Below are 20,789 nucleotides of genomic sequence, written 5' to 3'. Positions count from 1 at the left end.
CATATGTATCTACGTCATTCATCTAAGAAGAATTTAATTTTATTATTATAATCATAAAGTACTTGTTTATTTGGTTTGAAATTAGTTAGTCAAAGATATGTTATATAGCAATCTAAATTAATTATGATTACTTATTGCATGTTGTTTAAAGTTAAAAGGAATCTAAATGTCAAACTATAGATGCATATTAATTAATAAACATCAAGTTGACTAAAATATGCCTTGAGAAAAAAAAAAGGATTAAATGTATTAAGTGACATCATACCTTAGAACACCAATTATAATCATTAATGCCTCACGAGGAAAAGAAACAAACTCATATTTCATAAGCATAATACTTACTATATAGTAATTAACATTATTCAACACATTCAATTAGTAGTTTTAGTTCACATTAAAGGATATAAAGATATTTTAAATCCTTTTTATATGTGTTTTTATAAAACATTAACGAAACATTTAGAAAACTCAATTGATTATTATAGTTCGTGGTTATAATAATTAATTGTGAAAAATGTCAACGATATATAGCAAAATTTCATGTTCTATTAATAATAAACATTGATAGACACCGATATCAGTCATATTGATAGATATATAGTAATAGAAGTCTATTATCGATAAAATTATTTTTATTTTTAGAATTTAACTAAGAATTCTCTCGATTATACTTAAATAAGATGCAAATCAATATAAAAAATGACTTAATTTAAAAAAAAATGAATATCAAACATGTTCTTCAAGTGTAAGTATAAAACAAACGACTAAAATAGATATTTTAAAAATACCGGAGGGAAGTAATATTTTAAATATAAAAGAGCAGCAATGGTGATGTGTGGTCTCACATTTCATAAACTAATACTCATTGTGTTTGGAGCTGCATCATAGAGCAAATAAAAACAGCCACCATACAGCTTATCCTCCTCCACCAATGGCGGATGCTGCAGCAGATCAAGAAGCAGGACTCGACCTCCAAAACTACACGAAAGACGGAACCGTCGATTGGAAGGCCAACCCCGTTCTCCGCTCCAAAACCGGCCGGTGGAAAGCCTGTTCTTTTATCCTCGGTATAAATTTCTTTTAACTCTATTAATTTCTCTTTTTTTTTTGCATATGATCGCCGTTGACCCGATCGTAATTAAGTTTTTTTTTTTTTCAGGGTACGAACTGATAGAGAGAATGATGTTCAATGGGATTTCTGCCAATCTCATTATATATTTGACCACTAAACTCAATCAAGGCACTCTCACTGCCTCTAACAATGTCACCAATTGGACCGGAACCGTTTGGATTACACCCATCCTCGGCGCTTATGTGGCCGATGCTCATCTCGGTCGCTATCGCACCTTCTTCATCTCCTCTCTCGTTTGTTTTATGGTATGTACTCTATCTGAGGAATTGAAGTCCTCCTAACTTCGAAAAGAAATTTGAATGGAGAAAAGTCAAAGATGAGGGTATGGCATTGAGATCCAAGTGGGTGTTAACTGTTACCTGTTAAGGTAACACTGCGAACGTGCCACCAAAACTCTTTTTATTTTATTTTATTTTTCCAAGCTTTTTCTTCATTTTAAAATATTTGATGTACATGGATTTCGACCCTAATAAAAATAAAAATGGAGAATTATTAAAAATAGCAAATTCATCAACATATTTAAGGTAGACTTATAGTTAATATACTCCAATATCAATGATATAATTTACCATTGAAATACATGAATCTATTTACATAGTGTTTGATATTTTAGAGGTATTGTTATATTTGGAGTTATCTATTAAGTTTTACGATCTTAGTAAAACTATATTTTGACGAAACTACAGGCAATGGCTCTTCTAACAGCGGCAGTGTCAATCCCAAGCTTAAAACCACCGCCATGTTCCGCATCCATTAGTAGAGAAAATTGCAAGCAAGCCTCTAAATTACAGTTAGCCGTGTTCTTTGGCTCCCTCTACTTGTTGGCAATTGCCTCGGGCGGGACCAAACCAAACATCTCGACGATGGGAGCCGACCAATTCGACGATTTTGATCCGAAGGAGAAGGCCCAAAAGCTGTCCTTCTTCAACTGGTGGTTGTTTACTGTGTTCTCTGGCATTCTCTTTGCCTCTACTTTTTTGGTTTACATTCAGGACAATGTTGGGTGGAGCTTAGGATATGGAATTCCCACTATTGGGTTGGGTGTTGCCATTCTAATATTTGTTGTTGGCACTCCCTTTTATAGGCTTAAGCTTCCCAATGGAAGCCCCTTCATTACAATGGCTGATGTCATTGTTGCTGCTATTTGGAATTGGAGGCTTCCTCTTCCTAATGACCCAAATCAATTACATGAGCTTGACCTTCAACATTACTCCAAGAATGGAACTTTCAAGATTGATTCCACTCCATCCTTGAGGTAAGCTGACGTTAATCACTACTTTTAAAGTCTGTTTTGATTGATTTTTTAAGTCTTGAAAATGTGTTTTCTTAACGGTGAATCCAACGATTTCTTTAGTCTTTGTTTTTGTTGAAAATCCCAAGTTGAAAATAAAGGGAGGTCTTACAACTTTAGGATTAATATCATGTTTCTTTGATAAGGTACAAAAGCTTGTAAAACTCAAACGGGTATTTGGTTCAGAAAAGTTAGAATCTATCCCAAAGTAATGAACTCAAAGAGGCATTATGGGGAGGGATTTTAAGTCTCCATATTTGGGGTTTAAGTATCTCTAATAAGAACAACCATTACTTCTCTTATTGTCAATTGGTAATTTTGAGCCGAAATTCTATGTTTCTCCTGTGATTCTATCCATACAATTCTTTTAACAAGGTTCTAATACATTGAGAATCCTATAATATGTAGGTTTCTGAATAAGGCAGCTATAAGAAGAGTTTCAAGAGATCCACGGAGGACATGCACAGTGACAGAAGTGGAGGAGACAAAACAAATGGTGAGAATGATACCAATTATGGCATGCACATTCATACCAAGCGCAATGGTGGCACAAACACACACCCTTTTTATCAAACAAGGCACCACTTTGAATAGAAGCATTGGTAGCCACTTCAAAGTCCCTCCTGCTAGTTTATATGCTTTTGTTACCATCTCCATGCTTCTCACCATTCTCATTTATGACAGGTAATTGAGTATCTTCAAAACTTGGTTATGAGTACATGAAATTGAGCACTTGTCATTGTCTAAACTTTGTTAATAATGTCAAAATTCGGATTAGAAAATACACCTGATAGTCATGTGATAATGATGGTAAATTTTTATCCACACACCTGTGTGGTACTTGCCACATAAGTTGTGATGCGTAAGTTAGAAAGTATTTCTATGTAAAGAGTTAAAAGTTTCGAGTATAAGAATGAACATACTTTCTCTTCTCAGCTATCATGATGTATACTTGACCTAGATCTTTTTCTATAGAGTTTTTAGAGTTGCATTACGACTATCTTTTGATTCACTAGGTTGAGGCATGCCACATTTGATATTTTGTTAGGGTCGACCGGCCTTGGTTGAGGTTGAATATGTTGGCTTGGGCCAATTCCAACCCAACCCCCTTTTCTAGCCCCATGCATTTTGGTCCTCAGTTGCCATTTGTAACCCGAAATCTTGCTATCCCATTGACTTTGTCGTTTCTGTTTTTGTTTGATGTTAGATTGTGTTTTTTTTTTTTTTTTTTTTGTCTAGAATCACTGGCAAGAAACCTTATGAACTAGAAAGGTAAAAGTAAGAAATGATCCATAGTTAATACATTCATTTCCATTTCTTGGTACAGAATCTTTGTGAAGATAATGCAGAGAGTGACCAAAAATCCAAGGGGAATCACAATGTTACAAAGAATGGGAATTGGAATGATTTGCCATGTTTTAGTAATGACAGTTGCATCTCAAGTGGAAAAGCATAGACTTCATATTGCTGCAAAATATGGATCATCAGCACACGAGCAAAAAGAACTTCCTTTAACCATTTTCATTCTCCTCCCTCAATTCATCCTCACAGGAGTTGCTGATGCATTCCTTCAAATAGCCAGTAATGAATTTTTTTATGATCAAGCACCAGAAAACATGAAAAGTCTTGGCAGTTCATACTTTATGACATCATTTGGAATTGGGAACTTCCTAAGTACTTTTATTCTCTCAAAAGTTTCTGAGATTACCAAAAGACAAGGCAATGGATGGATTTTGAACAACTTGAATGCTTCTCATCTTAATTACTTCTATGCTTTACTTGCAGTTATGAGTTCTGTTAACTTCTTCCTCTTTTTGCTCATTTCCAAATTTTATGTCTACAAAGCTGAAGTCTCTGATTCCATTCAAGTTCTTACTGATGAACTCAAAAAGAAGAAATCAAAGGGACAGGTTGAAATATGAAGCTAAGATTTTAGTTGTAATGTTAATTTGGATACTGCATGCTTCCATCGTTGAGTTGTAGATTTTTCCCTTGTGTTTTTCCACTGCATATAATATCAAATAATGGATGTGTATTGTGTTGTATTGTTTTCATGTATACAGAGTAAAAAGGATGCTAACAATCTGAACATGTTCTAGGAATGTTTTACTTTTTCTCTTTGGGTGTGATTAATTTAAAATTCGTTGATTGGAGCGGCCAATTCGATGATTTTTATCCAAAATAGAAAAGACCTCGAGTTTTCTTTATTCAGACGTGGATGTCGAGTTGTACTGTCCATCAAACCAAAAAGATACCTATTTTTAGTACAGACTTAAACATCTGACTTTATGAAAGATTATATCATGTCTTTTTTTTTTTTTTTTTTTTTCTTTTTCCCTTTTCTAGTTAAATAATAAGTAGACCTGACCTTTAGATTTTCCATTTTATAATTGAAGTTCTCTTGTGAGTCATATCACTAGCTAAGATAGGGGGAAATGGATAAAAATAGTACATTTCTTGTTTTGTTTTTTAAAGTAGCATATCTTTTTAAAACTATTCTTTCGGTTAATCATTGAGATTTTTAAAAAATTCAACCATTATACTAAAATAAGATACAAATCAACCTAAGAAATGAATAGGAGATAGACTGATTTTTCAAAAATAAAAAAGCAAAATTTTGTATTATAATAATTAGATTTAAAATAATTAAATATATTATAATATTTTAAAAAATTTGTAAATATCGAAATCTATTCTAATAAAATTGGAGTTTATGGATCACTTATAAATATATTTATAATTATTTTAAAATATGATTATATATTTAATTATTATTACTAAAATTACCGCCGACTATAATTGAGATGGCGGTCCACTTGACGTTTGGTCTGCTTTAAGGAAAATGAAGCGTCTCCGTCTCCCTCTTCCTCCGAAACCGTACTTCATTTCCTTGCATGATCTGGAATCGCCGCATCTTCTCAAGAAGGATTTGGTTTACGAGGTTCAGGTCCTTGTCGGGATGATAGAGCAGTGGTCCTGATAAGGTGGAAGAACTTCTATCGAAGCACGACCTGGATCTCATATGCCGTCCTCATCAGGTGGTTGCTGCTTCTTCTTTCCCTCCCTCCTTTTCTTTTCCTAGTTTATTCTCGTGACTTATTATTGCTGCTTTCTCATTCTGATGTGATTTTTTTTTACCTAGGTGTTGTGGAGGATGGTTATGAGTTTTTTGCTGACAAGCAACTTGTCACAATATTCTCAGCCCCCAACTATTGTGGTGAATTTGATAATGCTGGTGCAATGATTAGTGTTGATGAAAACTTGGTTGCTCTTTCCAAGATTCTGTCATCTTCACGTAGGTGAGGGTTTTAGGTTAATTATTATTAGTCTTTAACCAAAGTCAGCTGAAATAATAATTCACCTTTCCAAATTGGTTTGCACGTTTTGTCTTCTTATATACCATTTCTTTTGGTTGAGCTTGATATAAAATTTTGATGTGGATTTCATTCAAGTAAAAAAAAAAAAAAAATTCCTGGTTTCTGTTTAACGATCTTATGAATTCCAACAAAATATTGTAACATACACTGCTTTTGTTTTGTAAGTAAAGTGAATTGCTAATTTGGACTCAACTGTTTATCTCGCAATTAGAAACGATTCTTTTCTTCAGTAATGTGGAAAAGCTGACATATATTTGTCTTAATTAAAGTTAGATCTTGCGTTGAATTTTTTTTATTTGTTAGTGTCTTAACTGTGGAAGTGTTCTGGATAGGATGCCTTGCCTTTGTGAATTTCAAGATTTGTTTTGCTGAGTCGCTGACACTAAAGAATTTGTGAACTTCATGAGAAAATGTACAAAACGTCAAAGATATAGGCACACATTTTATTCATATATTTACTTGCAGTCTTCTCATATTACACTGTCTGTGGTTGTACCTTTATTATTTATGCTGAAACCAAATAACAATAAATTTTAGCCTCCTGCTGTGTTGCCTATCAATTCCCCCGATCATTGTCGTTCATTTTATTGCTCTCAATAGAAGGGTATTTGTTTTAGATTATGTGGGTGAGAGAGAGAGATAGTAAACTTTAAATAATAGAAGATTACTTCTTATCTTGTCTGATCAAGAAGTGGACACATTTTTTGTCATGCTACTTCCTTCCAGTATTTTCTTATCACTATCAGTCTCTCTCTTCTAGAATGTTAGTTTCTTTCTGGAGCATTTCTATGATGAATGGCCTGGCTTTACTGATTCTGTAGCTTTTTCAAGCCTTTGGTAAATGAACATTAATTGCTCATGGTGTGCTAGCTGTTCCTTCTCTCTGAATTTGATTTAAGAAAACATTTCATGCAGGCATTTCTATTTTCTCTGGAAAATGTAGTACGTAGAAGATTGCAAAGCTTCAACATATTAATTATTGTATCTGTGAACTGAACAACAATGGGGCTACATTTTTTTTTCTTTCTCATTTTCATTTTGATGGTTAAGTGGAGTAGGGGAGGTATTCAAAATGGAAAGCGAAGAATATTGCACGAAGATGAATTGATGGGCCAAAGACAGGCAGAAACTTCTATATTTTCACATTTCCTTCACGTTTGCAGTGTATAATTGCTTTGGCAACCCATATATAGATCAACTTCTCACTTTGTTCAACATATTGGTTCAGTCATCTCCTCAACTTAGAATTAGATGGTTTAAAATGTATATGCTTGAGATTTGGGACTGTCTTTTCGATCTTCTGGTAACATGAACTTGAGTTCCTATATCGAAAAGGATATGGTGTTTACGTTATAGTTATAGATGGGTGTGGTACCAAATTCAACTATGCCCGTCTTTCTTGTTGGCCTTTGATGTGGTAGTGCAATTCTTTCATTCTTTCTTTAATTGAAGCATCAAACGTGGATATATACCTTGATTGATATAAGAATATATCCCACCAAGTAGTTGATGAGTTTAATTAAAAATTCGAGCTTTTTCATAAAGAATGGCTGGTTTTAGCTCAAAATAATTCAAGAATATATTCATCAATTTTTCAATATATAATCTGGTTGAAGATCACGTTTTTATAATCGTATGATTTATTTTAAAAAATTATATTTGGTGGGTTTCGTTGTATTTTTCAGTAGACCCATTTCTTAAAAATATAAAAGAATGCTACACTTCATTTAGTTGGAAGTCCACATCATGTAATAAAAAATTCAAAAAATTCAAAACATAATAATTATTCTGAATTCTTTATTCTCATATTTTTTTATAGTGCTTCAAGTAAAAAAAATATATATAGAATCACTTCGTTTTTGGTATAATATTTTTTCTATACCATTTTAGTTTAGCTGCTTCATAGAGCAAACAGAAACAGCGACTACAGCTTCCTCCTCCAGTAATGGCGGATGCTGCAGCAAATCAAGAAGCAGGACTCGACCTCCACAACTACACGAAAGATGGAACCGTCGATTGGAAGGGCAACACCGTTCTCCGCTCCAAAACCGGCCGGTGGAAAGCCTGTTCTTTCATCCTCGGTATAACCATTTTTTTTTTTTCAATTATCATTATTATTATTATTTGCATATGACCACCGTTGACCCGATCGTATTTAAGGCTTTTTTTCCTTTTTTCTTTCAGGGTACGAACTAATCGAGAGAATGATGTTCCATGGGATTTCGGCCAATCTCATTATATATTTGACTACTAAACTCAATCAAGACACTCTCACTGCTTCTAACAATGTCACCAATTGGAGCGGAACCGTTTGGATTATGCCCATCATCGGGGCTTATGTGGCCGATGCTCATCTCGGTCGCTATCGCACCTTCTTCATCTCCTCTCTCGTTTGTTTTATGGTATGAACTCTATCTGAGGAATTGAAGTCCTCCTAACTTCGAAAAGAAATTTGAATGGAGAAAAGTCAAAGATGAGGGTATGGCAGTGAGATCCAAGTGGGTGTTAACTGTTACCTGTTAAGGTAACACTGCGTACGTGCCACCAAAACTCTTTTTATTTTATTTTATTTTTCCAAGCTTTTCTTTCTACCTCATGATTATTGTTTTTTAAATTTATTTCCAACTATTTGATGTACATGGATTTAGATAATAATAAAAATGAAAATGGAAAATGATTTATAAAATATAAAAAATTTTCAAATTCGTTTGTAAAAATTTATTGATTTCTGTCATTAATATAATCTTCAATTTTGTTATATGTTAGTAAATATTTTAGTTTATTTTATTATATTTAAAAATGTCTCAATAAAAATTTAAATTTTAAAGGTTAAATATGTATCACTCTTAAATCTAATTACTAGGCATACAACGTTATCTATTTTTTAAAAATTATAAATATAGAAATCTTTTAATGGTAGATTCTTACCTATAAATTATAGTATTAAATTATTAAATTTTTCTTGATGTATAAATACTTCTAAATTTTCATAGATTTAATATTGATATGCGAGATGAATTAATATTTTTATTTTATTATATGAAAAATCACGAAATACAAAAAAGATATAATAATAATAAATATCAAAATGTTACTAATATGATATAAATAATAGATATGTTTATTAATTGATCTAAGTTTTTGTAATTTTCTAGAAAAAAACACTATTTTCGTTGAAATTTTTTGTAAAAGTAAGACTTCAAGGACATTGATATATATATATATCAATGATATAATTTACCATTGAAATACATGAATCTATTTACATAGTGTTTGATATTTTAGAGGTATTGTTATATTTGGAGTTATCTATTAAGTTTTACGATCTTAGTAAAACTATATTTTGACGAAACTACAGGCAATGGCTCTTCTAACAGCGGCAGTGTCAATCCCAAGCTTAAAACCACCGCCATGTTCCGCATCCATTAGTAGAGAAAATTGCAAGCAAGCCTCTAAATTACAGTTAGCCGTGTTCTTTGGCTCCCTCTACTTGTTGGCAATTGCCTCGGGCGGGACCAAACCAAACATCTCGACGATGGGAGCCGACCAATTCGACGATTTTGATCCGAAGGAGAAGGCCCAAAAGCTGTCCTTCTTCAACTGGTGGTTGTTTACTGTGTTCTCTGGCATTCTCTTTGCCTCTACTTTTTTGGTTTACATTCAGGACAATGTTGGGTGGAGCTTAGGATATGGAATTCCCACTATTGGGTTGGGTGTTGCCATTCTTTTATTTGTTGTTGGCACTCCCTTTTATAGGCATAAGCCTCCCAATGGAAGCCCCTTCATTACAATGGCTAATGTCATTGTTGCTGCTATTTGGAATTGGAGGCTTCCTCTTCCTAATGACCCAAATCAATTACATGAGCTTGACCTTCAAAATTACTCCAAGAATGGAACTTTCAAGATTGATTCCACTCCATCCTTAAGGTGAGCTGACGTTAATCACTGCTTTTAAAGTCTGTTTTGTTTGATTGATGAATCCAATGATTTCTTTAGTCTTCGTTTCTGGTGAAGATCCCAAGTTGAAAAGAAAGGGAGGTCTCACAACTTTAGAATATCATGTTTCTCTAGTATGGTACCAAAGCTTGTAAAGCTCAAATAAGTATATTTGGTTCAGAAAAGTTAGAATCTATCCCAGTATAATGAACTCAAAGAGGAATAATGGGAGGAGTTTTAAGTCTCCATATTTAGAGTTGAAGTTTCTATAATTGTCATTTGGTAATTTTGAGGTGAAATTCTATGTTTCTCTAATAATTCTATCCATACAATTCTTTAAACAAAGGTTTTAATACATTGAGAATTGTATAATATGTAGGTTTCTGAATAAGGCAGCTATAAGAAGAGTTTCAAGTGATCCATGGAGGATATGCACAGTGACAGAAGTGGAGGAGACAAAACAAATGGTGAGAATGATACCAATTATGGTATGCTCATTCATACCAAGCGCAATGGTGGCACAAACACACACCCTTTTTATCAAACAAGGCACCACTTTGAATAGAAGCATTGGCAGCCACTTCAAGGTCCCTCCTGCTAGTTTATATGCTTTTGTCACCATCTCCATGCTTCTCACAATTCTCATCTATGACAGGTATTTGAGTATCTTCTATACTTGGTTAAGACTGCATGAATTTGAGCACATGTCGTTGTCCAAACTTTGTTGATGTCAAAACTTGGATTAGAAAAATACATATAATATTCATGTTATAACGATAGTAAATTTGTATCTGCACACCTATGTCGTACTTGCCACACAAGCTGTGATATTTAAATTAGAAAGTATATCTATGTAACGTGTTGAAAGTTTTGAGTATAAGAATGAATTTACTTTCTCTCCTAAGTTATCACAATGTATTGATATGTATAGTTGACCTAGGTCTTTTCCCGTAGAGTTTTAGAGTTGCATTACAGTTATCTTTTGATTCACTAGGTTGAGGAATGCCACATTTGATATTTTGTGAGGGTCGACCTTGACCTCGTCCTTGGTTGAGGTCGAATATGTTGGCTTAAGCCAACGCCATCCGGCTCATGCATTTTGGTCCTAAGTTGTCATTTATAAACCAAAATCTATCTTATTGACTTAGTCGTTTTTGTTTTTGCTTGATGTTGATTGTCTTTTGGTCTAGAATCACCAGCAAGAAACCTCACGAACTAGAAAGGTAAAAATAAGAAATGATCCATAGTTAATACATTCATTTCTATTTCTTGGTACAGAATCTTTTTGAAGATAATGCAGAGAGTGACCAAAAATCCAAGGGGAATCACAATGTTACAAAGAATGGGAATTGGAATGATCTGCCATGTTTTAGTAATGACAGTTGCATCTCAAGTGGAAAAGCATAGACTTCATATTGCTGCAAAATATGGATCATCAGCCCACGAGCAAAAAGAACTTCCTTTAACCATTTTCATTCTCCTCCCTCAATTCATCCTCACAGGAGTTGCTGATGCATTCCTTCTAATTGCCAATAATGAATTTTTTTATGATCAAGCACCAGAAAACATGAAAAGTCTTGGCAGTTCATACTTTACGACTTCACTTGGAATTGGGAACTTCCTCAGTACTTTTATTCTTTCTAAAGTTTCTGAGATTACCAAAAGACAAGGCAATGGATGGATTTTGAACAACTTGAATGCTTCTCATCTTAATTACTTCTATGCTTTACTTGCAGTTATGAGTTCTGTTAACTTCTTCCTCTTTTTGCTCATTTCCAAATTTTATGTCTACAAAGCTGAAGTCTCTGATTCCATTCAAGTTCTTACTGATGAACTTAAGAAGAAGAAATCAAAGGCTTAAAAATAAAAGCTAAGATTTAATTTGTAATGTTTTCTTGTGTTTCTTTTAATTACATATGTAGACGTTCCTTGTGTGGAACTATATGTCAGTTAGATGGTTGTAATATTGTTTTCAATGTATACAAATAAAAAGGATTCCAAGCTTTAGATGTGTTTTCGAGGAATATTTGCTTATGTCTCAATTGGTGTAGAGGTTGTTAAGATGTCATGTGAATATGTCATTTGACGATCTAAAACGATAAAGAGAGCTGAAATTTAGATATGTTTTAGAAATATTTACTTGTTCTCTTTATGATTAATATGAAATTCGTCAATTAGAGTCAACCATTTCGACGGTTTCAAACAAGAAGAGAAAGACCCTTTAACAAAAGAATATCTATTAAACATGACTAAAATTTACCCTTTTAACTTTATTCTCTTGCTACTTACATCTCTTTGAATAGGGTGGTTTTGTTGCGAACTCTTGAAACAATGTCTTACCAATGCCACATACTGAAATTATTCTACTAAATTGTTCTAATGTGATTGACAATAGTAAGAAATGATAAAATTAATACATTAAATTGTATAATATCTTTTAATAAATACATCGATGTTATATATATATTAATGGGTTTATTTATTTTTCATTAACAAGTACATGAATTTAACATCATAATTCAACGGTAATTAACATATATTTTTATCCATAAGATTGAAGACATCAAAATCTTCATGTATATATATGTGTTATATATATATATTGCATGTGTACGTACTTTGAGTTTTTTTACGAAAAAACCCCAAGCTAAATCAAAATAAATTAAAATATACATTTAATAAAATGTGTGAATAAAATATATTATAATTAAAAGTCATAGAAATACTAAACAAAGTTGAAATTTTATATAGCATATGTTAAAGGAACTAAAATTTAAATATCATTTTCTAGACTATGAAATAGAGGCATAAAGTAGTTCTACTTTTCTTTTCTCTTTTTTGTTCTTCATTTTTTTTTATATTGCACTAGTGGGTGTTTTTTTTAATGTCAAAAGATCATATAATATATTACTATAATAATTAAATTTACTTTGTAACATATAAAAAAGATGATATATATATATATATTTTGGATAAGTTTGGGTTTAGTGTAGGATTGGTGGAAGTGGGTAAAGATTATTCCTTTATTGTCTTTGACCCTTCGTTTAGCGATGGAATATGAAGTGATGGTTATACTTACTTTTTCGTTGCTCAACATTAACCTTTTTTTAACTAAAAACGAAGTATTACACATATGCAAACTCCATTAACGACGCTTACAACTACAACACATCAAGATCATATCAAGGAAGTGTCATTGACAGTTACACCCAAGATGGAACCGTTGATCTCAAAGGCAGACCTCTTCTTCGCTCCAAAACCGGCTCTTGGAAAGCATGTTTCTTCATTATCGGTAAACTATCCAATTCAAAATAATTTGTCATCATAGCTTTTAGCAGTAGTTGACATATACGTTTGTTCGAATTATTTACAGTGTATGAACTACTGGAAAGGATTGTGTTCCATGGAGTTTCTGCTAATTTAATCATATATTTGACCACCAAGTTGCATCAACGCATTGTCACTGCCTCTAACTATGTCACCAATTGGAATGGAGCCATTTGGATTATGCCAATCTTTGGGGCTTACATAGCCGATGCTCATCTTGGCCGCTATCGGACCTTCTTGATCTCCTCCTTCATTTGGCTTACGGTATGTTTGTATGAACTTTTGTGGTATAACTTTTATGAGGATGAAGATTTGATTTTTTTTTACCTTTGTTCGGGATCGAAAAAGATGATACTCAAAGCTGCTAAAAAAGCAGAAATTAAAAAGAAATTTTAGATGAAGTATACAGTGTCATAATTGCTACTAAAAGCATACCTTCTGATTTTATTTAACAAGTTGGTAAGGATTTCATTTTATTTGAATCTTGGTAAAATTACATACAATGAATTAATCAAACCTCTTGCCTTTGATGTTTATGTTTGTACATACCGCAGGCAATGTCTCTTCTAACACTAGCAGTGTCAGTGCCAAGCTTAAAGCCCCCACCCTGTTTAGAACCCATTACTAAACAAAACTTCAAGCAAGCCTCCAAATTACAGCTTGCAGTGTTCTTTGGCTCCCTCTACTTGTTGGTGATTGCCTCAGGCGGGACCAAACCAAACATTTCGACGATGGGAGCTGACCAATTTGACCATTGTGATCCGAAAGAGAAGGCCCAAAAACTATCCTTCTTCAACTCTTCTTCAAGTGGTGGTTGTTTAGTGTTTACTCTGCCATTCTCTTTGCCTCTACTATTTTGGTTTACATTCAGGACAATGTTGGGTGGAGCTTAGGATATGGAATTCCCACTATTGGCATTGGAGTTGCTATCATCATATTTGTTGTTGGCACTCCATTTTATAGGCATAGGCTCCCCAGTGGAAGCCCCTTTACTACAATGGCTAGTGTCATTGTTGCTGCTGCTTGGAATTGGAGACTTCCTATTCCTAATGACCCAAATCAACTATATGAGCTTGAGATTCAACACTACTCCAAGCCTGGAACTTTCAAAATTGATTCCACTCCATCTTTGAGGTTGCACTAATCGCTGTTTATAGAGTTTCTTTGGATTGACTTTTTTGTGTTATTTTCTTTATTTACGATATTACGTGCATGGGAGAGCATTGTGTAAACCCTCTAACCCTTATGGCCCATCTAATTCTATAATCTAATATTTTCTCTTCTTTTGTTGTTAGCAAATACACTATTAGTGAACCACGTAAATCTCTGTATCGATTCATATATATATGAATCCAAATAGGCTCTTAGTCTTCCATTTAGTTATGTGTATTTACATCTAAGGTTCTTTTACTTTTAAATTTATATAATATGTAGGTTTCTGAACAAGGCTGCTATAAGAAGAGATTCAGGAGGTCCATGGAGGTTGTGCTCAGTGACAGAAGTGGAAGTGACAGAAGTGGAAGAGACAAAACAAATGCTGCGAATGATACCAATTCTGATATGCACCTTCATTCCAAACACAATAATGGCACAAACACACACCCTTTTCATCAAACAAGGAACCACTTTGGATAGAAGCATTGACAGCCACTTCAAAATACCTCCTGATAGTTTAAATGTTTTTGTTACCATCTCCATGCTTTTCTCCATTCTCATCTATGACAGGTTTTCTCTATATTACTAAATTCTTGTTTCTTTTACTTTTTACTTTGTTTTTCCTGTTTTCCTGTTTGATATGGATAACTGTGACCGCATGCCAAAAAGAAAAAATCATAGTTCTTTTTCACATTTAAGAAGGGTGTTTGTGTTATCCTTAGAGAGCAACAGGTGTGAGACAAGTAGCACCAAGACGATACTAAAATTTTTCTTTCAAGGCAATATCCTTACACAACACAGCAATCAATTTGTTCAATGTTCTGTTCTTACACGATTTTTGTCCATTTTCCATTTTTTATAGCCATGACTCGATCATTTTTGGAAAAAGTAATGCTTGGTTAACCTCATTATTAATTTAGTTATTTTGATTGTTGGAACAGGATATTTGTGAAGATAATGCAAAGAGTGACAAAATCCAAGGGGAATCACAATGTTACAAAGAAAGGGAATTGGAATTATTTGTCGTGTATTGGTAATGGTAGTGGCATCAAGAGTGGAAAAGCACAGACTTTGATGTTGCTGCTAGAGAAAATGGATCATCACCACAAGAACAAAAAGTACTTCCCTTAACCATTTTTACTCTTCTTCCTCGGTTCATCCTCACAGGATTTGCAGAAGCATTTATTCAAGTAGCTGTTCTGGATTTCTTTTATGATCAAGCACCAGAAAACATGAAGAGTTTAGGCACTTCTTATGCAATGACTTCACTTGGAATTGGGAACTTCCTCAGTAGTCTTATCGTTTCAAAAGTTTCTGAGATTACCAAAAGACAAGGCAAAGAATGGATTTTGAACAACTTGAATGCTTCTCATCTTGATTACTTCTATGCCTTACTTGCAGTTATGAGTGCTGTTAACTTCTTCCTCTTTCTTCTCATTTCCTAATTGTATCTTTACAAAGCTGAAGTCTCAGATTCCATCAAACTGCTTACTGATGAACTCAAGAAGAAGAAATCAGTAGCCACCAACAGCCAGTATGAAATATGAAGCTAAGATTTTTAGTTGTAATGTGTAGTTCATAAATGGTCTTTGGACCGTCAGTCGACTAACGAAGATTGACGTGGAGATTAAGTTCCTGATTGTGTATAGATGAGTGGGAAAATATGTAAGTTTAATGATCAGGTAGCAGAAAACATGAAGAATATCGGCACTTTATAATGAACAAAAAACAATCAAGCTAAAGAGCCTAAGACAAAGTTATAAGATACAAATACATTTGTTTTGGTTCATTAATGTCATTAAAATTGTAATATTGGTGTTGCTGTTGTTGTAGTAGTAGTAGTTACATTTGAAGATTTTGCTTTTCATTTCACTAAATATATGAATTTGGTTTTCACCTAAACATTAAACAATGAAAAAAGGAAAGGAATATATGGATATGTTTTAAAGAATGTTGGCTGTATCTTTTTTCATTTTCTTTTTTTTTTTCTTTTTCTTCTTTTTTTTCTTTCTTTGGAAGAGGTAGTTTTGTTAATTGAGATATGAAATAAAAGGAAATGCAACCAATTGTTCTCTCCCCAACCACCAAATCAATGACTTGGTATTCTTTGGAACTTTTGATTTGTAAAATGTATGCAATGTGCCTCCCTCAATTTTTCCCAAACTTCATTCAAAGTTGGTATATACACAAAACACACTCATACTCTGTCTCTCTCTGTCTCTCCCTCTGTTTTCTCTCTGCTTTGTACAAGAGAAGATTTGCTTCATTTTCTTTTTGCTAATTGGAATGTTCTCTTTAAGAATTGATTAGCGGGTCGATCATTCCGATGGCACAAAACTCGTAAGATGGTGTTTGGATCGGCTCTATTCCATCGTCCTGTTGTTGGAGGCATAGGTAGCTTTTGTCCAGAACCCATAACTCCAATTCCACTTGTTTCACAAGTTACAATGCTAAAATCTTCCACTAGTTGTTCAGTAATTTGGCTCATTAATGCTATCACTCCTTCAACTGGCTCGGCTTCACGCTCAACGACATTCTCTGCTATCAATCCCTCTCCACATGCACAAAATACCTTTTTCAAGCTTTCAAAATCCTCCTCAATCATCTCGTGGTCGGAGCGATAAAACACCCTAGATGATCCTCCGGCTAAAAGAACCATTAAAAATGCTTCGAAAGCGGCTCTCATTACTTCTTTCATTGCTAAGGCCTGAGCTCTATCGGTTACAATTGCACATAATAAGGTAAGGTTCTGTTTTAACACTCGTAATGCTGGTCGAATCCGTGCATTCGCTACATCACACACGTACAAGCAATCATAAAAGACTGAAGCTGAATCAAGGAATATCAGACGATAAGCAGCTACTTCTGATACATGTTGACAAGCTGCTTCAATGCCTGAGTTGGCTAGTTCAAAGTAAGAAGATGAGTTGCTATAAGATCTAGAACTGCTAAAACGGTTGCTGGTAGGAGGAGTGACTCTAGGAGAAAGGGAAAGAACTTTATCAAGTGAATGTAGGTGAGAAAATAAATAATGCAATGTGTTTAGGCGAATGTATAGGCGTTGGGTTCCACGGCTGGTCGACGGTCGTGGATGATGAGCTTCATGAGGACCAATATGATTCATATCTTCTCCAACAACACTACAAGGAGTGGCTCGCTTCCACAACTTGACAAACTTCGAATCTCGATTACACCGGGTTAGAGGAGGAAGCTGTGGGAGGTAACTCTGTTTTGAACCTGAAAAAAATGAGTTTTAAGAAAATGAAGCATGTTTCACAATTGGTACAAGCATATGCTTTGAGGATAAACAAGAAAATAAACTAATGTAATAATAACATATGTAATTGTTACCACATGATGCCACAAATGTGATATAGTCTTGGAAGATATGCTCTAAACCAGCAGCTAGGTCTTGAACCAAATCTTCTGTAACTCCAATAGGAATTTCAAAGAACTCCTCCACAGTTTCCTTAGCTTGCTTCATCAACTCCACAGCCGACTGCGCGTATGGTTCTGTTTTGGACCTTGGATTCCAAGTCTGCAAGAAAAAAAAATTGAAAAAGATTACTTGCTGATACCAAATAAAATTCAAAGATGAAGCTTTATTACAAGTTGGAAGGACACTATCACTGTTCTCACTTACTTCTGATTCTTTTGCTCTGCTAAGACACTCTTTTTGTTTCTTTAACCTCTCATCAACCCATTTTTTTAAGAGGTTCATTATAATGGAATCAACTTCAAAAGGAACCATCTCTCTGACAATAGCCTTGCCACCGTCGTCACAATCAGCAGAATCCTCGACCACCATTTGAACTAGCACCTTCTCTAATTTTCCGGCCCTATGCAAAACACCTATTGTCTCGCTCGTTAACGTAGAAACACCACCTAGATATTGCTTCAACATAGTACCATAGCAATTGTGCAATGTAACTGCCGCAACTCCTACTGCTGTTGGATGCCATTTCTTTAGTATAGGACTGAAGCTTTCCCGTTCTTTTAATGCCAAATCCTCTGTTTCTTTTGCCAACTGAAGCAAAGCTTCGCTCACCTCACCTTTTACTTCCTTGAGGTTCCCATTCTCAAGTACCTAAATTGCAGTGAGATTGTAATGAATGTCTTAAATGATTGAACAAATATGATTACTAAAGCTAATAATGGATGAGATGAGAACCTTGGCAAACGCATTCCTTACTGAACATCGGATGTAGTAATCGACACGATCACCAGAAGAATCCACCACCAATATATCTCCCTCGTTTTTCCCTGCCCCTTCTGTGATGGTAACATCTTCACCTAGAATCTTTGATGCAGATAAGGCTAAGGGAAGAAGGTTTTCTACCTGACCAACCGTCCCCCTCTGGAAATAATCATGGTAATGAAGTAACCTTTTCTCTGCCCAACCCTGCATCGATGACAACACTGATGACAAAAGCTTAACATATACCGCTTCACGATCTGGCTTCTTGGCATCGTTGGCCACCTCTGCCAACATAGCATGAGCAGCACATAGAAGGTCTGGCTCAAGCTGTGCTGTCACAACATACTGTTGGAACAATGCCCATGTGAAACATACATTGTGAACTGGCCTAGTGATTCCCAACGTTGACCATGTCTTCTTCATTAGCTCGAGAAGTTCGTCTACCTCGTCAAGTACTAGTGTCTCGTCTCTGACGTCAAAGATGGCTTGAAGAAGAGCAATGTAGATGTGAATGTTGAGAGGGAAACCATCCGCCCAATGGCACACATCCGTTGGAGTTCCGTTAGCACTGCGCCAAGACAATGACACAACAGAATTGCAAAGCGTTCTCATAGTGTCAGAGTTTTTCCCAGTGTCAATCGGCTTCGATTCACACCCACGAATGATCTCCCTAAGACGCATTGCAAATGTGTTTGATTTATCAAGTGCAATGGAAGGGTGAAGAAGAAGCCCTGCCTCAAGAATCTTTAACTGTCGTTTCTGCCATAAATGGTATTCATTTGCGTCGGTGAATTCGGATGGCTTTAGATGTCTTAAAAGCTCCAATGGAAGAATTATGGTCTCCGCTCGTCTTCCCATCTGTTCATAGTAAGCAAAAAGTTACAACTAGAGCCAGAAGCTTTTAAACACAAGCACAAAGATTACACATTACGAAGAAATTAGAAATGAAAGAAGAAATGTACTTGGCCAACAAGAGTCCTCATGAGAGTTTTCCTAAGCCTATTATCACTCTGCTCTGTAACCTTCATCTGCTGCCTCATAATCTCAGCCGACGTCATTGGCCGGCGCGGTCTTGGTGACGGCAAAGTATACGACAAAGCAGGGCTCGACCCACTGGAACAATGAGAACTAGGGGAAGATGGATTCGAACCGCTATTTCCGCCGGACGACATTCTCCTAGATGGCGACCGCTTCAACATCTTCAACCCAAGTGCTCGTTTGATCCGACTAGTGGGTGTCATCACAACCCCATTAGGCTTCGGGCCCGAGGCGCCATCGGCATTGTCATTATTAGAAGAGGAGTAAAATGCGAGAGCGTTCCGACCTCCGAAGCCCGGCGAGGAGCGGCAAGCCGTGAAGAAGATCTCGTAGGCGGTCTCACGGACGTTATCACGGTCAATTCCGTCGAGCTTGTTGAAGGGCCATACCAGATCGTTCTCGAAAACGTCGACGTGGTAGTCCGGTCGGGCCACGGATAAGTGACCTGACAAGGACTCACGGCGGACGTTGTGGCTGTGCCCCATTTGGGAGGACTGGAACGATCCCAATTTCACTTCTTCCTCTGTTTCTTTTTCTCTTCTTCTTCTTTTTTTTTTTTTTTTTTTCCTTTTTCCTCTTTCCTTCTCTTAGATATTCAACGGGAGAGAAGTGGAAGATGAGGCGAACATTTCTCTTAAAACAGAGAGGTTTAAGGAGATTTGATGGTGACAGAGGTTGAATGGTGATTCTTTCTTTTGTTAGTTATTTGACAGAGGACAACATGAGATAGATGTGGCTGATCCAACCTTCTCCATCACAACAACTATACGAGAAACAAGGACATGGCCGGATTAAACAGCCATTAATTCTTGCAACTCAATCAAGTTGTCTTTTTCTTTTCATTTCTATGCTTCATGCATTAATACAGGATTTTGCTAAAAATATCCATAGCTTTCACAATTCTATCTATTTTCTGCATTATCTTAAACTGCTACCCATTTTTGCAAAATAAGTCCTCAAATGATCCAATCATAAAAGAATGGTGAAATTTCGAGCATTGATTCTATCATTTTTTTTTAAAAGCTAGTTTTCAAATCAAACAAACAATTTTATCTATTATTCATTGGCACAAACAGTTCGACCAGGTACTGACCAAGTCAGAGCTGTAAAACTAAAAAGAAAAGATTTTTCATGAAATAAAACAAAAGAGACACTTCATTTTTATTAATGCTTAATATATTGGTATCATTTAGGAAGGAAAAGAATTCTCAGTTTTCATGTTCGTATTAGTTAAGATCAGTGACATCACATAACAATTTTGAATTTACAACCCCTTTCTATATTTATGTCTGTGTATTACTTTAAATGATGAATCCATCATAAAAGAGGAAAGAG

At 35.0% G+C, this 20,789-nt stretch overlaps 3 protein-coding genes and 1 pseudogene across 7 annotated transcripts; 3 read left to right on the top strand and 1 right to left on the bottom strand.

The window, feature by feature from the left end:
- Positions 1-859: 859 nt before the first annotated feature.
- LOC103483564 (protein NRT1/ PTR FAMILY 5.2-like) lies at positions 860-4,477 on the top strand. 2 transcript variants are annotated; one of them, XM_051086044.1, is made up of 5 exons: positions 860-1,067; positions 1,160-1,377; positions 1,819-2,387; positions 2,832-3,107; positions 3,751-4,477. In XM_051086044.1, exons 1-5 carry the CDS (start codon positions 932-934, stop codon positions 4,343-4,345), a joined length of 1,794 nt encoding a protein of 597 aa, XP_050942001.1. In that variant the 5' UTR covers positions 860-931; the 3' UTR covers positions 4,346-4,477. The 2 variants fall into 2 exon arrangements, with proteins under 2 accessions (XP_050942001.1, XP_016898910.2); XM_017043421.2 differs by lacking the exon at positions 860-1,067 and having other exon boundaries at positions 1,350-1,499.
- Positions 1,358-11,743, top strand: LOC103483560 (protein NRT1/ PTR FAMILY 5.2-like). Of its 4 annotated transcripts, XM_051086045.1 has the most exons (7): positions 5,234-5,461; positions 5,566-5,722; positions 7,691-7,881; positions 7,985-8,202; positions 9,159-9,727; positions 10,116-10,391; positions 11,015-11,743. In XM_051086045.1, the coding sequence occupies exons 3-7, from the start codon at positions 7,746-7,748 to the stop codon at positions 11,595-11,597; spliced, it is 1,782 nt and encodes a 593-aa protein (XP_050942002.1). In that variant the 5' UTR covers positions 5,234-5,461; positions 5,566-5,722; positions 7,691-7,745; the 3' UTR covers positions 11,598-11,743. The 4 variants fall into 4 exon arrangements, with proteins under 4 accessions (XP_050942005.1, XP_050942002.1, XP_050942003.1 ...); XM_051086048.1 differs by lacking the exons at positions 5,234-5,461; positions 5,566-5,722; positions 7,691-7,881; positions 7,985-8,202 and adding an exon at positions 1,358-1,499; XM_051086046.1 differs by lacking the exons at positions 5,234-5,461; positions 5,566-5,722; positions 7,691-7,881 and having other exon boundaries at positions 8,061-8,324.
- A 1,043-nt stretch (positions 11,744-12,786) lies between these two features.
- LOC107990327 (protein NRT1/ PTR FAMILY 5.2-like) lies at positions 12,787-16,007 on the top strand (annotated as a pseudogene).
- Positions 16,008-16,144: 137 nt separating this feature from the next.
- Positions 16,145-20,119, bottom strand: LOC103483561 (protein unc-13 homolog). Its single transcript, XM_008440254.2, has 5 exons — positions 19,379-20,119; positions 18,390-19,274; positions 17,862-18,305; positions 17,570-17,756; positions 16,145-17,455 (listed from the first exon to the last, which is right to left on the bottom strand). Exons 1-5 carry the CDS (start codon positions 19,937-19,939, stop codon positions 16,482-16,484), a joined length of 3,051 nt encoding a protein of 1,016 aa, XP_008438476.1. The 5' UTR covers positions 19,940-20,119; the 3' UTR covers positions 16,145-16,481.
- Positions 20,120-20,789: the final 670 nt, after the last annotated feature.

This window comes from Cucumis melo, chromosome 6 (genome assembly GCF_025177605.1).
Source record: "Cucumis melo cultivar AY chromosome 6, USDA_Cmelo_AY_1.0, whole genome shotgun sequence".
NCBI lineage: Eukaryota > Viridiplantae > Streptophyta > Magnoliopsida > Cucurbitales > Cucurbitaceae > Cucumis > Cucumis melo.
Note: the sequence above shows the minus strand (reverse complement) of the source record. Positions and strands in the feature narration are given on the sequence as shown.

What these genes read in the sequence shown, in the direction of transcription:
- LOC103483564 (XM_051086044.1), top strand. Translation starts at nt 932, where the DNA reads ATGGCGGATGCTGCAGCAGATCAAGAAGCAGGACTCGACCTCCAAAAC. An exon ending in AGCCTGTTCTTTTATCCTCG is followed by an intron (nt 1,068 to 1,159) that starts GTATAAATTTCT and finishes TTTTTTTTTCAG; the next exon opens with GGTACGAACTGATAGAGAGA. An exon ending in GATTCCACTCCATCCTTGAG is followed by an intron (nt 2,388 to 2,831) that starts GTAAGCTGACGT and finishes TATAATATGTAG; the next exon opens with GTTTCTGAATAAGGCAGCTA.
- LOC103483560 (XM_051086045.1), top strand. Translation starts at nt 7,746, where the DNA reads ATGGCGGATGCTGCAGCAAATCAAGAAGCAGGACTCGACCTCCACAAC. An exon ending in AGCCTGTTCTTTCATCCTCG is followed by an intron (nt 7,882 to 7,984) that starts GTATAACCATTT and finishes TTTTTCTTTCAG; the next exon opens with GGTACGAACTAATCGAGAGA. An exon ending in GATTCCACTCCATCCTTAAG is followed by an intron (nt 9,728 to 10,115) that starts GTGAGCTGACGT and finishes TATAATATGTAG; the next exon opens with GTTTCTGAATAAGGCAGCTA.
- LOC103483561 (XM_008440254.2), bottom strand. Translation starts at nt 19,939, where the DNA reads ATGGGGCACAGCCACAACGTCCGCCGTGAGTCCTTGTCAGGTCACTTA. An exon ending in GCAGAGCAAAAGAATCAGAA is followed by an intron (nt 17,757 to 17,861) that starts GTAAGTGAGAAC and finishes TTTTTCTTGCAG; the next exon opens with ACTTGGAATCCAAGGTCCAA. An exon ending in CACATTTGTGGCATCATGTG is followed by an intron (nt 17,456 to 17,569) that starts GTAACAATTACA and finishes CATTTTTTTCAG; the next exon opens with GTTCAAAACAGAGTTACCTC.